The 13,951-nt window shown below is 41.2% G+C and overlaps 1 protein-coding gene across 1 annotated transcript in view; it reads left to right on the forward strand.

Moving 5' to 3' along the window:
- The window catches only part of pstpip2 (proline-serine-threonine phosphatase interacting protein 2), a 130,125-nt gene that overhangs the window by 92,083 nt on the left and 24,091 nt on the right, over positions 1-13,951 (forward strand). Inside the window, exon 9 of the mRNA XM_072575144.1 lies at positions 5,035-5,114. Within this exon, the coding sequence (XP_072431245.1) occupies positions 5,035-5,114 (80 nt within the window). The remainder of the gene's footprint in view (positions 1-5,034; positions 5,115-13,951) is intronic.

Raw genomic sequence — 13,951 nt, forward strand, 5'->3', positions numbered from 1 at the left:
ACAGCATAGATGCAGTTAAGTATCTTCTAGATTTCTTTGAGATTACCTCACATTCTATGAAACAGTGGAGAATACAGGTCTCTGAATTATCTGGATAACAAGGTCACCTAGGTCAGATTCCTGTTTATTGACTACGGCTTCAACACCATTATCCCCTCTAGACTGATCTCAAAACTCCGTGACCTTGGTCTTGGTTCTGCCCTCTGCAACTGGTTCCTCAGCTTTCTGACCCACAGGCTGCAATCAGTGAAGGTAGACCACTGCTCCTCCTCCTCAATAACCCTCAATACTGGAGCCCCTCAAGGATGCATCCTCAGCCCCCTACTGTACTCCCTGTACACCCACGACTGTGTTGCCAAATTCCGAACAAATACCATCTATAAGTTTGCTGTTAATACACCACCGTAGTAGGACAGGTATCTAACAACGATAACAATTATTAATTAATCAGTCAATCAATTTGCTCAATTTCTGTCATGGGACAGCTCCACCATCCTAGGGATAGGTTTGATGACCCTTTGCTGCAGTCCCTCTGTGGCAATATTATCTTTCCTAAGCTTAGGAGACAAAAAACTGCCTATGGTACTCCAGATGAAGACTAACTAATAATTTTCATAATCTAACTGAAGTACACAACACATTTTATTGTGTCTGCTATAAACTCACCTATGTAAACAAATGTCATTACTGTCCAGCAAGTGTAATGTGGTTCAATAGGGCAGAACCGTGGTTCAGTGATTAACATATTGCCTCCCAGCACCAGGGACCTGGTTTCGAATTCAGCCTCTAGCGACTGTCTGTGTGGAGTTTGCACATTCTCCCCGTGTCTGTGTGGGTTTCCTCCCACAATCCAAAAATGTGCCAATAAGGTGAATTGGCCAAACTAAATTGCCCATAGTTTTCAGGGATGTGTAGGCTAGGTGCATTAGTCAGGGGAAATGTAGAGTAAAAGGTATAGGGGAATGGGTCTGGGTGGAATACTCTTCAGTGGGTCGGTGTGAACTTGTTGGGCCAAATGGCCTGTTTCCACACTGTAGGGGATTCTAATTCTAATCCCAGCCTCGATCGTCTGTCCATATGGAGTTTGCACATTCTCCCTGTGTCTGCGTGAGTTTCCTCTGGATGCTCTGGTTTCCTCCCACAGTACAAAGATATGCAGGGTAGGTGGATCGGCCATGGGAAATACAGGGTTACAGGGATAAGGTAAGCGGATAGGTCTGGGCGAAAAGCTCTTTGGAGAGTCTGTGTGGTCTTGTTGGGCCAAATGGCCTGTTTCTACGCTGTAGGGATTTTATGATAACCAAGCTCCTATACATTTAAAGCAAGACTTCTATACTCCTGTACTCAAATGGCTAACATTCCTTTCCTACCCACTTGTTAGCCTTCAGTGACTTATCAATAAGGACACATTGGTCCCTTTTATATATCTACACTTTTCAACCTCTTACCATTTAAAAATAAACTCTGGCGCCTGATTCTCCTACCAAATTGGATGACATCCGATTTTCCACATTATATTTCATTGGCAATGTTCTTACCCATTCACTAAGCTTGTCCAAGATTCTATACATTTTCCTCACAAAACATATTAGGTTTGTATCATTTGAAAATTTGGAAATATTACATTGGACCCCACCTCAAGATAAATTTTATACAGATATATATATCGTGAATTAAGTACTGGTCCTTCAGTACCCACTAGTCACAATCTGCCAACATGATAATGACTTATTTATTCCAAATCTGCTTTCCATCTTGTGGCTAATCCTTAATCCATCACTTGCCATCCGAGATGCTTTGATTTTGCTCACCCAGCTCCTGTAGGGAGGACATTATCAAAAGCCTTCTGACAATCCATTTCTACTACATCCATCAATTTCCCTTCAATTTTGTTAGGAAAAATCATCAAAAAAAATCCAACAAGTTCTTCAATCACAATTTCCCACTTGCAAATCCGGGCTGACTGTGCCCAGTCAGATCATTGTGATTAAAAGTATCTATTTCTCTCATCCTTTATAAAACATTCAAGAATTTCTCTACAATTGATGTAAGCTTCACAGGTTTGAAGCTCCCTGTTTCTTTCTTGTCATCAGTTTAAATTGTGTGGTGATATCTGCTAGCTTCTAATCAGCAGGAATCTTTCCAGAATATCTCAAATTTTGAAAGATAATAAATAGATTGATTATATCTGTTATCAGAGGTCACAGTAATACCATCAGCAGATGTTAGGGTATCTAAAACTCTCTTGAAGAATGTGGGATCATTCAAACGAGGTAATAGGCATGCCTTTATTTATTGAGGCCCAAGAAGCAGATTATGTTAAATAAATCCATACAGAGAGCTCATCTTGAAGCTGAGGCTGAGGAGTTTCAGAGTGCTATTCATTTAAAAACAGAGTACTGATGAGGAAATGGAGACATCCTCTCACATCTGCAGATGAAGAACGGAGAGTTATTCATCAGATAGTGGTGTCATCCAGATTTCTTAGGGAGATATTGTCCATAGTACATGAAATTCCTGTGACAGGATATAGGGGAATACGGAAAAAGCAGATAATTTTAAATGGCCAAGACTTCATAAAGGTGTAGCCAGTTCTGTAAAACATGTCAGGAGGTAGGAAAACTTCAACATGTAATCACACTGGCACCTTTGATGCCCATACCAGTTTTTGAAGAATCATTTAGCTGAGTGTCAGTGAATTGTATCGGGTCATTACCAAAAACAAAAGTAGGAAGTTAGTATATCCTTTACAGTCATGGATGTGGCAACCCAATTTCTTTAAGGATATTTACAGCTAGGGTAGTAGTGAAAACGTTGATGAAGTATTTTTAATTGTTTTTGGCCATCATTTGCGATACAATCTGATCAGTTCTAACATGCCATACCACAGGTAACCCCACTGCATGATATACACAAACGCATGCACACACATGCACCCCTACATACTCACACACCCACACACGCAGACCCCCTTTCTCATGTGCAAACACATATTTTACACACACACACACACACACACACACACACAGTCTATCGTATGCACACCCAATCTGTCGTTCCTAAATTCACTTATGGGGTGAATTTGTTTTTGCAGAATTACATTTTAATTTGCTCAAAAATTGCATGAATCCATGTAAAACTCTGTAAAATTGTACAAAGGGTTTGTCAATCTGACATAGCATTGGGGCACAGACAGACTTCACACCTATTGTTTAAAACCTGAGCTACATTGAGAATGTAATTTAAAAGAAGTCCTGGGATTTACATTTCAAAGAACAGAAACCAGCATATCCCATTATTAATGATGAAAGTTTTAATCTAAGATTGTTTACTGTATCACAACGCCATGACACTGGACTCCTTTGGCAATAAATTCTGTGAGCATAGTCTTAACTTCCACAACCACCTGGTGAAGGAGCAGCGCTCTGAAAGCCGGTGCTTTCAAATAAACCTGTTGGACTGTAAACTGGTGTTATGTGATTTATAAAGTTTTTGCTTAAAGTTTTTCAGGAAATCATTAACAGTTTAGATTAAAACACAATTGAAGTCAATTGAATATCATCAGTCTCTCAAAACCATGATTTAGGTATATTGTACTGAATACCCACAGGATTGGGACTAAGGTTTAGATTTCTTACTATTTGTTATCAAAGATTCCCCAAAGTAATCTCCTGAATTTAGTCCATTTGAATTGGTTTATGTTCATGAGATTAGAGGTCCAATAAAATTGTTTAGGGAGAAGGTCTTGAACCAAAAAGACAAATCCTCAATATTGGGTTATATGTCCTCTTTCTGGGAAGACTCACAGGAGTATGCAAGGCAGCAGAGGAACATTTGAAAGTTTTACAGGTGAAAGTGAAAAAATAGGCACATAAATATTCAACAATTAGAATGTTACAAGTGGGAAATGAAGTATTAGAGTTGTTGCCTTTATGAGGTGAACCCCTGAAAGTGAAATCAAGAGACCCATAGTCAAATTTTCATATTTAAGAAAGGACAATGGGAGTATCCTGTAAAGCTTAACAAAAGAACTGCACATGCTGGAAATCTGAAACAAAAATACAAAATGCTGGAAAATTCAGCAGGTTTGGCAGCATCTATGGAGAGAAAGCAGAGTTAACGGTTCAGGTCCAGTGACTCATCTTCAGTTCTGAGGAAGTTTTACTTAAATGTTGTAATCCTATAAATGACAAAAAAAAATTTGGGAGCTGCTTTTGTATTTCTGTTGTTTGCATGTCATTTAAATATGTCTCCTTCTGGATAGATACATCGTTACTTCCAGAAGGAAATTGTCACTTTGGCCTTCCGAGTTTGAGCCATTCATACACTGCTGCAGGAATGATATGAATCTGAAACGTTAACTCTGTTTCTCTCTCCACAGATACTGCCTGACTTATTGCTGAGTATTTGCTGTGTCTGTTTAAAGTTTTCAGCATCTGCAGTGTTTGGATATTTTTGTTTTGGGGTCTGGATAATGGTGCTGTTTATGAAAGGCGAGAGAGGGAGAGCAGTAGCGAGAGCAACAGATTGTGAAACTGCCCAAAGCAAAAGGCAAGCACAGTGCTGATGGTGGTAAAGGAGAAATCGAGATGGTCAACGAAGTGTAATGAAGGTTGAAAAGAAGAAAATGAGTCAATTTTGCTGACAGCAAAGTCAATAAGACATAAGCAAGATATGGAGGGAATGTAAGAATAGTGGAGGACAGAATTCATGATCTGAAGTTGCAAAACTCAGTAATGTTCTTATTTCAGATTGACAGCATCCACAGTATTCTGTTTTCCACTGGATTACCTAGTGGCCTATTTATAATCAAAACATGTGGTGCTAGGAAAGCATAGCCATTTAGGCAGCATCTGAGAAGTAGGAGAGTCAACGTTTCGAGCATAAGCCCTTCATCAGGAATGTTCACCACACTTTTTGACCCTGATCTCAAGCATCTGCACTCCTCACTTTCTCCCATTTGGTCTAGTTTATAGGCTTAGTCTCCTTAATGCTTCACCCGAAAATTCTGAATCCTGTTTTCCCACCTTATAGATCGAACATACCAACAGAATGTTTTGACTCTGGAGAAGATCCGGGAGGAGTGGCAAAGTGAACACATCAGGACGTGTGAGGTAGGTGTAAGTGTACATACCACGGCAATATTGAATATCACATGCAGTCCAGAGAGATTCAATTGACTTGCAAATTGGATTAAGCTAATCCAAACTCCAAATCTGGATAACTGTTATTGACTACAATATATAGTGACTACAATGTATAGTTAAATGTGTTCTTTTTTTCTTTATCAATATGTAGATGTACCGACTAGAGAAGGAGCATAATTTGATCTCCTGGGAAATAAGGCAGGGCAAGTGACTGGAGTGTTAGTTGGAGTACACTTTGGGACCAGTAACCATAATTCTATTAGTTTTAAAATAGTTATGGAAAAGGATGTGCCTTGCATACAAATTAAAATTCTTAATTCAAGTAAGGCAAATTTTGATGATATAAGATGGGAACTTACAAAAGTTGATTGGAGTAGACTGTTCACCGGTTAAAAAAAGGCAGTACGTTAATCAAGGATGACATTAATATTCATGGAGATTGGTATAGATATAATGGCAGAGAAAGCCATGATTAAGAATTCATAGATTGTAGTTTGGACAGTTTATGAGAACAGTATGTAGGGGTCCAATCAGGGATTAGGCTATTTTAGTTCTAGTAATCGGCAATGAAGCAAGTTTTTAATAAGTAATCTCAGACTCAAGATCCCTTAGGGCATAGCTTTAAAATAAAGGGACACCAATTTAAAACTGAGATGAGGAGGAATTTCCTGTCTGAGGGTTGAGAGTCTTTGGAACTCCTTGACATAGAGAGTTGTGGGGGCAGAGTGCTTGTCTACATTTAAGGTTGACATTGATAGATTCTTGAACAGTAGGAGAATCGAGGGTTATGGGGAATGGGCAGGAAAGTGGATATGAGATGTGTCAGATCAGTCATGATCCTATTGAATAGTGGAGCAGGCCCGAGGGGCCAAACTACTCCTGTTCCTACTTTTTATGAGGTAACAGTCAACATAACATGGAAAAATTTAGCATTCAATTTGAGAGTGAGAAACTTGGGTCAGAAACAACTGATTTAAATTCATATAAAGTTAATTACTGAATTGGCTGGAATGGATTTGGAAAGGAGTGGCAGATGTTTCAGAAGATCATTCATGGCCCACAATAAAGTTTATCCCAGTGAGAAAGAAGTTTCTCAGATAATAATGGTTGAGCAAGAAAGTTAAGCATAGCATCAGACTGAAAGAAAAGAACATACAATATGCGAATGTTTCAAAACCAATGAAAGATAACTCAATAAATGACAAAGAGGGACAAAATAAGCATCACAGATGAAAAAGAAATTGTTGGAAAATCTCAGCAGCTCTGGTAACATCTGTGGAGAGAGATCGAAGTTAACATTTTGGGTCGGGGGACCCTTCCTCAGACCCGAAACATAAACCCTGATTTCTCTCTACGGATGCTACCAGACCTGCTGAACTTAAAAACAGAAATTGCCGGAAAAGCTTTCTGATTTACAGTATCTGCAGTTCTTTGGGTTTTTATTGGGAAAATAAATATTGTGGGTAAGCTTGCAAGTAATTTCAAAATGGAGATCAAGAGTTCCTTTAAATATATGAAAAGGAAGAGAGAGGTAAAAGTGAGCATAGGCTCCTTAGAGAATGAGATTGGGGAAATAAAGTCTTGCAGGTGGAGTGTAATGTTGGTAAATGTGAGGTCATCCATTTTGCTAGGAATAACAGCAAAATGGACTATTATATGAATGGTGAAACTAGAACTAAGGGGCATAGCCTTAAAATTAGGGGGTGCAGATTTAGGACTGAGTTGAGGAGAAATTTCAAGGGTTGTAAATATGTGGAATTCCCTGCCCAGTGAAGCAGTTAAGGCTACCATATTGAATCTTTGTAAGGGAAAGATAGATTTTTGAACAGTAAAGGAAATAAGGGTTATGGTAAGCGGGTGGGTAAGTGGAGCTGAGGCAATGATGAAGATCACCGAAGCAAGCTCGATGGGCCAGATGGCCTCCTTCTGCTCCTATTTCTTATGTTCTCATAATGGCGACGCAGGAATTAGCAAAGAAATTGAATAAATACTTTGATTTCACAGTAAAGGAAACTAGGAGGGAGGGCAGGTCTGAAGACCTCCTCGTGGGTCTACTCCTGGGCCTGGCCAAACTGGCCATCAACAGGTCCAGGCAGCGGGCCGTGGAGGGGGTCGTTAGGGCCGACTGCCTGCCATTCTTCTGCGGTTACGTTAGAGCCCGGGTGTCCTTGGAGAAGGAGCACGCGGTGTCCACCAACACCCTGGAGTTGTTCAGGGAGAGGTGGGAGTGGAGTGCATTACTTCCCCTCCAACTCTATTTTGATTTAATCCCTACCCTCCCCTTCACTGTTTTGATCACACAGCATTGCCCTTTGATGTGAAGGGCAGTGCTTGTCACTGGCCACTCGGGTGTTTCCTATCTTCCTGGTGGTGGAAATTGAATAAAGATTCATGCACCTTGTGTCTCACACCTGCACACACACACCATGGGTGCTGGGGGAAAAAATAAGCATTACCTGGGGTTTTTAAAAAAAAATAAACAGGAGTCTTACACAGCATTGCCCTTAGATCTGAAGGGCACTGCTGGAAGAAAGAAAAATAAAATAAAGGAAACTAATGACATTCCAAAAATGCTAAATAATCAAGGGTCAAAATGGGAGAGGAAATAAATATGATAAGTTTTCTTTTATTCATTTGTGGGATGTGGGCATCGCTGACTGGCCAACATTTATTGCCTGTCTTTAGTTGCCCTTGAGATGTAGTGGTGAACTGCGTTCTTGAACTGCTGCAGTCCACCTGCTGTGGGTTGATCCACAATGCCCTTAGGGAGGAAATTCCAGGATTGTGACCCAGTGACGGTAAAGGAATTTTCAAGTCAGGATGGTGAGTGGCTCGAAAGGGGACTTGCAGGTGTTGGTGTTCCCATATATCTGCTGCCTTTGTTCTTCTAGATGGAAGTGGTCGTGGGTTTGGAAGGTGCTGTCTGAGGATCTTTGGTGAATTTCTGAAGTGCATCTTGTAGATAGTACACATTGCTGCTACTGAGCATCAGTAGTGGAGGGAGTGGATGCTTATAGACGTTGTGCTAATCAAGTGGGCTGTTTTGTCCTGGATGCTGTCAGGATTCTTGAGTGCTATGAGGAGTCAGGAGGTGAGTTATTTGCTGCACTATTTCTAGCTTCTGACCTGCAATTGGAGCCACTCTATTTATGTGGTGAGTTCAGTTGAGTTTCTGGTCAATGATAACCCCCAGGATGTTGACAGTGGGGCACTCAGTGATGGTAATACTGTTGAGTGCCAAGGGACAGTGGTTAGATTGTCTGTCTCTTATTATTGATGGTCATAGTCGGGTATTTGTGTTGCATGAATGTTACTTGCTACTTGTCAGCCCAAGCCTGGATATTGTCCAGATCTTGTTGCATTTGAACATGATTGCTTCAATGTCTGAAGAGTTGCAAATGATGCTGAACGTTGTGCAATCATCGGTGAACATCCCCACTTCTGACCTTATGATGGAAGGAAGGTCATTAATGAAGCAGCTGAAGATGGTTGGGCCTAGGACACCATACTGTGGAACTCCTGCAGAGATGTCTTGGAGCTGAAATGACTGAACTCCATCTTCCTATGTGTCGCCTATGACTCTAACCACTGGAGAGTTTGCTCTCAGATATTCATTGATTCCAATTTTGCTGGGGCTCCTTTGAGAGTGTGGTGCTGGAAAAGCACAACAGGTAAGGCAGCATCCAGGAGCAGGAGAATCGACATTTCAGGCAAAAGCCCTCACTTTCACCTCCCTGGGGCTCCTTGATGCCATACTCAGTCAAATGCAGCCTTGATGTCAAGGGCTGTTGTGCTCACCTCACCTCAGAAATTCAGTTCCTTTGTCCATTTTTGGCTCAAGGCTGAAATGAGGTCAGAGCCTGAGTGAGCCTGGTGGAACCCAAACTGGGCGTCACTGAGCAGGTTATTGCTGAGCACGTGCTGATTGATAGCACTGTCGATGACACCTTCCATCACTTTACTGATAATTGAGAGTAGACTGATGGGGCAATAATTGGCCAGATTGTGTTTGTCCTGCTTTATATAGGACATACTTGGGCAACTTTCCATATTATCGGGTACATACCAGTGTTGTAACTGTACTGGAACAGCTTGGCTAGGGGTGCGGTACGTTCTGGAGCACAAGACTTCAATACAATTGCCGGAATGTTGTCAGGGTCCTTAGCCTTTGCAGTATCCAGTCCCTCAATCGTTTCTTGATATTAATTGGAGTAAATAGAATTGGCTAAAGACTGGTATCTGCTGGAGGCCATTGGGGAAGGTTGAGATGGATCATCCACTTGACACTTCTGGTTGAAGATTGCTTCAGCCTTATCTTTTGCACTGATGTGCTGGGCTCTGCCATCATTGGTATTTGTGGAGCCTTCTCCTCCAGTGAGTTGTTTAATTGCCCACCACCATTCATGACTGAATGTAGCAAGACTGCAGAGCTTAGGTCTGATCCATTGGTTGTGGGATCGCTATCACTAGAAAAAAGTTACTGAGGAAACTAATAAGGCTAGGTTTCCTGGACCTTATGGAATACATCTTAAAGGAAGTAGCTACAGAGATAATGGGTGCACGGGTAGTAATCCTTCCAAGAATCCTTCAATTCTGGAAGAGTCCCAGAGGATTGGTAAGCTACTAATATAACACTCTCATTTAAAAAGGGAGGGAAAACAAGCAGCTAACTATGGACCAGTTAGCTTAGCATCCGTATGTGGGAAAATATTAGAGTCTATTTTAAAAGAATAGCAGGGCATTTAAAAATACAAAAGATATTCAAGCAGAGTCAGCATGGTTTCATGACAGGGAAATCATACTTGATACATTTATTGGAATTCATTGAGGAGGTAACAAGGAGGATAGATAAACGGGAATCAGTCTATGTTATAAACTTGGACTTTCAGAAGGTATATGACACAATACCTCAAAATAGCCAACTTAATGAGGTAAGGGCAGGGCAGAAAAGGTATTATATTAGCATGGATTTACTAACTAATAGAAAACAGAGTTGGGTTAAAGGTGACATTTTCAGGATGCAGTCTGGAGCTAATGGAATGCCACAAGGATCACTGTTGGTGCCACAATTATTAACAATTTATCTTAATGACGTGGATGAGGAAAATACAAGTACTATAGCCAAATTTGCAGATGACACAAAAATAGGCTGATTGATGAGGATCAAAGAGGGATATAGATAGATTAAGTGAATGGGCAAAAACTTGGCATGTGGAATATAATGGAGGAAGATCAAAATTGTGGCTGTAAGAGTTGCTCCTTTTTTAAGGTGGTTTAGGTGTTGGAACTGTTTCCCTCAAATTCCAGGAGCAATAATTATTGTTCTACAAGCTGTTGCACTGTTTTGGAACTTTGAGGAACAAAAGCAGATTAAAACAGCGGCATTTTAAAAAAGGAGGAAGAGAGACCAAGGGAGAGACCACATGGCCAGTCAATCAAACGAGAAAGAAACTTACACCACTGTCTAACACAGCAGTGAATCTGCACAACTACTGCCTTTGCTGTTTGAGTTCAAGCATCTCTGGACATCGGGGTGCAATTAAGAAAAATTACATTTTAAAGACATCTGAATGGATACATGAATAGGAAGGGTTTAGAGGGATATAGGCCAAATGGGACTAGATTAATTTAGGATATCTGGTCGGCATTAATGAGTTTCCCCGAAGTGTCTGTGCTGTACGTCTCAATGTCGCTAATGTGGAAAATGTGAGGTCATGCTCTTTGGCAGGAAGAATAAGAAGAGCTAAATATTTAAATGAAGAAAAATCCAACACAGAGGGATTTGAGAATCCTCATGCATAAATCACAAAACTTAACATAGAAGTTCAGCAGGTAATAGAGAAGGTAAATGGAGTGTTTGTTTCAAATGAAATGGAGTATTTAATAGGGAGATCTTGTGAAAACCTTACAAGGCATTCATTAGACCACATTTGGAATACTATGAACTGTTTTCGTTCTCTTATCCTGGCATTGGTGGCAGAGCAGAGAATGTCCAGTAGGTCCTGAATATGGAGAGATTTTCTAATGAGGAGTGATTGAGTAGGTTGGGCCTGTACTCATAGGAATTTATAAGAAAGAGGGGTGACCTTAGTGAAACATACGTAGTTCTTGGAGTACCTGACAGGGTAGATGTGGAAAGGTTGTTTCCCATTGTGGGAGAGTCTTGGCATAAACTCTGAGTTAGTTAGTTAGAACTAACTCTAGTCGTCAGTTAGAACAGAGATGAGGAGGAAGCTCTTCTCACTGAAGAAAATGAATCTATGGAATTCTTTACAGCAGGTGGCTTTAGAGGTTGGGTCATCATAATCTCAGACTTGATGGATCGAATGACCTACTTCTGCTTCTACATCTTATGGATTCATCTTGTGATATAAGAACATGATATGCTTTTATTTTTATAATATTAATTCACAGGGAGCCTTGTCCTCATACTTGAAAATAGCAACCAGCAGTGAGGAAGTGTACCTCTCCTTTAGGTTCCTTCCATCTCTACCTCTTTTACCTTCATCATGTCTCTCTTTGACTGTGACCTCCCTTTCACTTCCTCCTCTCTTTCTCTCTCTGCCCCTGCTTTTCTCTTTCACTCTCACCTTGATTTCCTTGTGATCTACCCCCACCTTGTGCTTCTGCTTTTGCTCTTTCCTTACCTTCCACACCACCATCTGCCTCTCTTATTCCATCACCATCTCCCCCTCACTGCCCCACCAACTCTCTCCTTACCTCTTGCTCTGCTCCAGGTCCTTTTCTCTCTCTCTCTCTCTCATATATATCATCTCCTCCTTCTCTGTAACTCCTTGCTCTCCCCTTCCATCCTGTCAATCTCTCTCTACCTTCTTCCATCTTAACTGCCGACCCTGGTCTCTCTCTCCTCCATCTCTGTGCCACTGCCTCTCTCCCTATGTCTCTCTCTCTCTCTCTCTCAACCCTTTCTCTTTCTCTATTGCATGACAGCTTTTCTTCCCTCCACCTCCCCTACTTCCTGCATCCCTATCTTTCTGGTCTCCACTAATCACACTGGATGCTATGCCTCCTAACCCCCAAACCAGATGAGCAACTTTCTAACTGCTAATGCAGTTTCTCTTTCTACCCTCAGCTCTTGCATGAAATCTATTTCTGCCAAAACCCTTGAAAACACAAAGAAAAGCAAGGAAATGCTGGAAACACTGCACCAGCCAGTCAGTTGCTGTTGGAAAAGCAAATCAGTTAACACTTCAGATATAAATTCCTTTTGAACTTCTCCATTGTGTTTTTGGTCAACTCTGTTAACTCTGCTGTCCTTCCTCCGATGAGCTCAATTGACCATGTTGCCTCTAAACTGCAAATGCTTGGCCACAAAGCATTACTGATTAAGGATGATCAGCCATGATCATATTGAATGGTGGTGCAGGCTCGAAGGGCAGAATGGCCTCCTCCTGCACCTATTGTCTATTCCAAATTTACAGTGCAGACCACTCACAAGATCCCCCATTTAGGATACTCCATGTGTGCAATATTGTGCATTCAAGCAACTGGTCATATACCATAAAAGCATTTAGAGGAATTATTGGTAAGATAAAGCTACACATTTAAACATTGAATCCAGTCCAGTCAGTGTATGTTCTGTACTTAAATGATAATCCTAATCCTGTGTATCTATGCTACAGTCAGATTTCTTCACTAATTTAACTATGCAACTTATTCTTACATGTACCTAAAATATGGGGGTTGATCTGATGTAGAGTAATTTCAAACGTGCAAAGATAAAATTTGCATTTTTGTGTCATGCATTTCATGATCTTAGGATGTATCAATGTGCTTAATAGCTAATAATGTACTTCTGAGTACAGTCACTGTTGTAGGAAATAGATCTGTCAGTTTGTGCATAGTAAGATCCCAAAAACTTGATGAATTACTTAATCAGCTGCTTTCTTTTAGCCTTGATGATTGAAGGATAAATATTGGCCATATAAAGCTCTCCTGTTTTTCTTTTGTGGACTTGCCAAGATCATTCTTCATGTCAGAATGTTGTCTTATATAGAAGAACTATATAAATGTAAGATGTTGTTTTTGATTATGAATGTGATAATCGTTAAAGATTGTTCCTGTAAGAACGGCCATGGATATGGTGCTGAGCTCAGCAGTGACACCAGGTGGTCCTCAGTGGAACTGTGTTACTGTTTGTAATAGGGAGCAGTGGAAGGCAGTGGAAGGTGGTTGGGAAGGGAGCCAGGGGGATGGGGAGGGAGGTTATTTGAAATTGGAGAACTCAATGTTGAGTTCTCTAGGCTATAGGGTGTCTAGGTGGAAGATAAGATGTTGTTCCTCCAATAGGACCTGTGGTTTGTTTTCGCAATGGAGGAGGCCACGGATGGTCATGCCGGAAAGGGAGTGGTTGGGGGAATTAAAATGGGCGGTGACTGGGCAGTCCGGTCAGCCTCTGTGGACCTTGCTACAATGCTCGGTGAGCCATTCCCTAGGTTTACGTTCAGTCTCCCAAATGTAGAGAAGAGGAACACCTGATGTAGTAAACTAGGTTGGAAGAGAGGCAGGTGAACCTCTACCTCACCTGGAGATTGTTTGGGGCCCTGGATGGAGGTGAGAGGATTGGTGTACTGGCAGGTTTTGCATCCTTTCTGGTTGCAGGGGAAGATATCTGGGGGTTCGGTGGTGTGAACCAGTGGGTTGGAGAGAATGGTCCTTGCGGAAGGCAGAGAGGGGTGGGAGGGGGGAAAGGTGTTCCTGGTGGTGGGGTCTATTTGGAGTTGGCAGAAGTGTTTAAGAATGATGCGTTGGATGTGGAAATTGGTGGGGTAGTAGGTGAGGAC

This window comes from Chiloscyllium punctatum, chromosome 1 (genome assembly GCF_047496795.1).
Source record: "Chiloscyllium punctatum isolate Juve2018m chromosome 1, sChiPun1.3, whole genome shotgun sequence".
Lineage (NCBI taxonomy): Eukaryota > Metazoa > Chordata > Chondrichthyes > Orectolobiformes > Hemiscylliidae > Chiloscyllium > Chiloscyllium punctatum.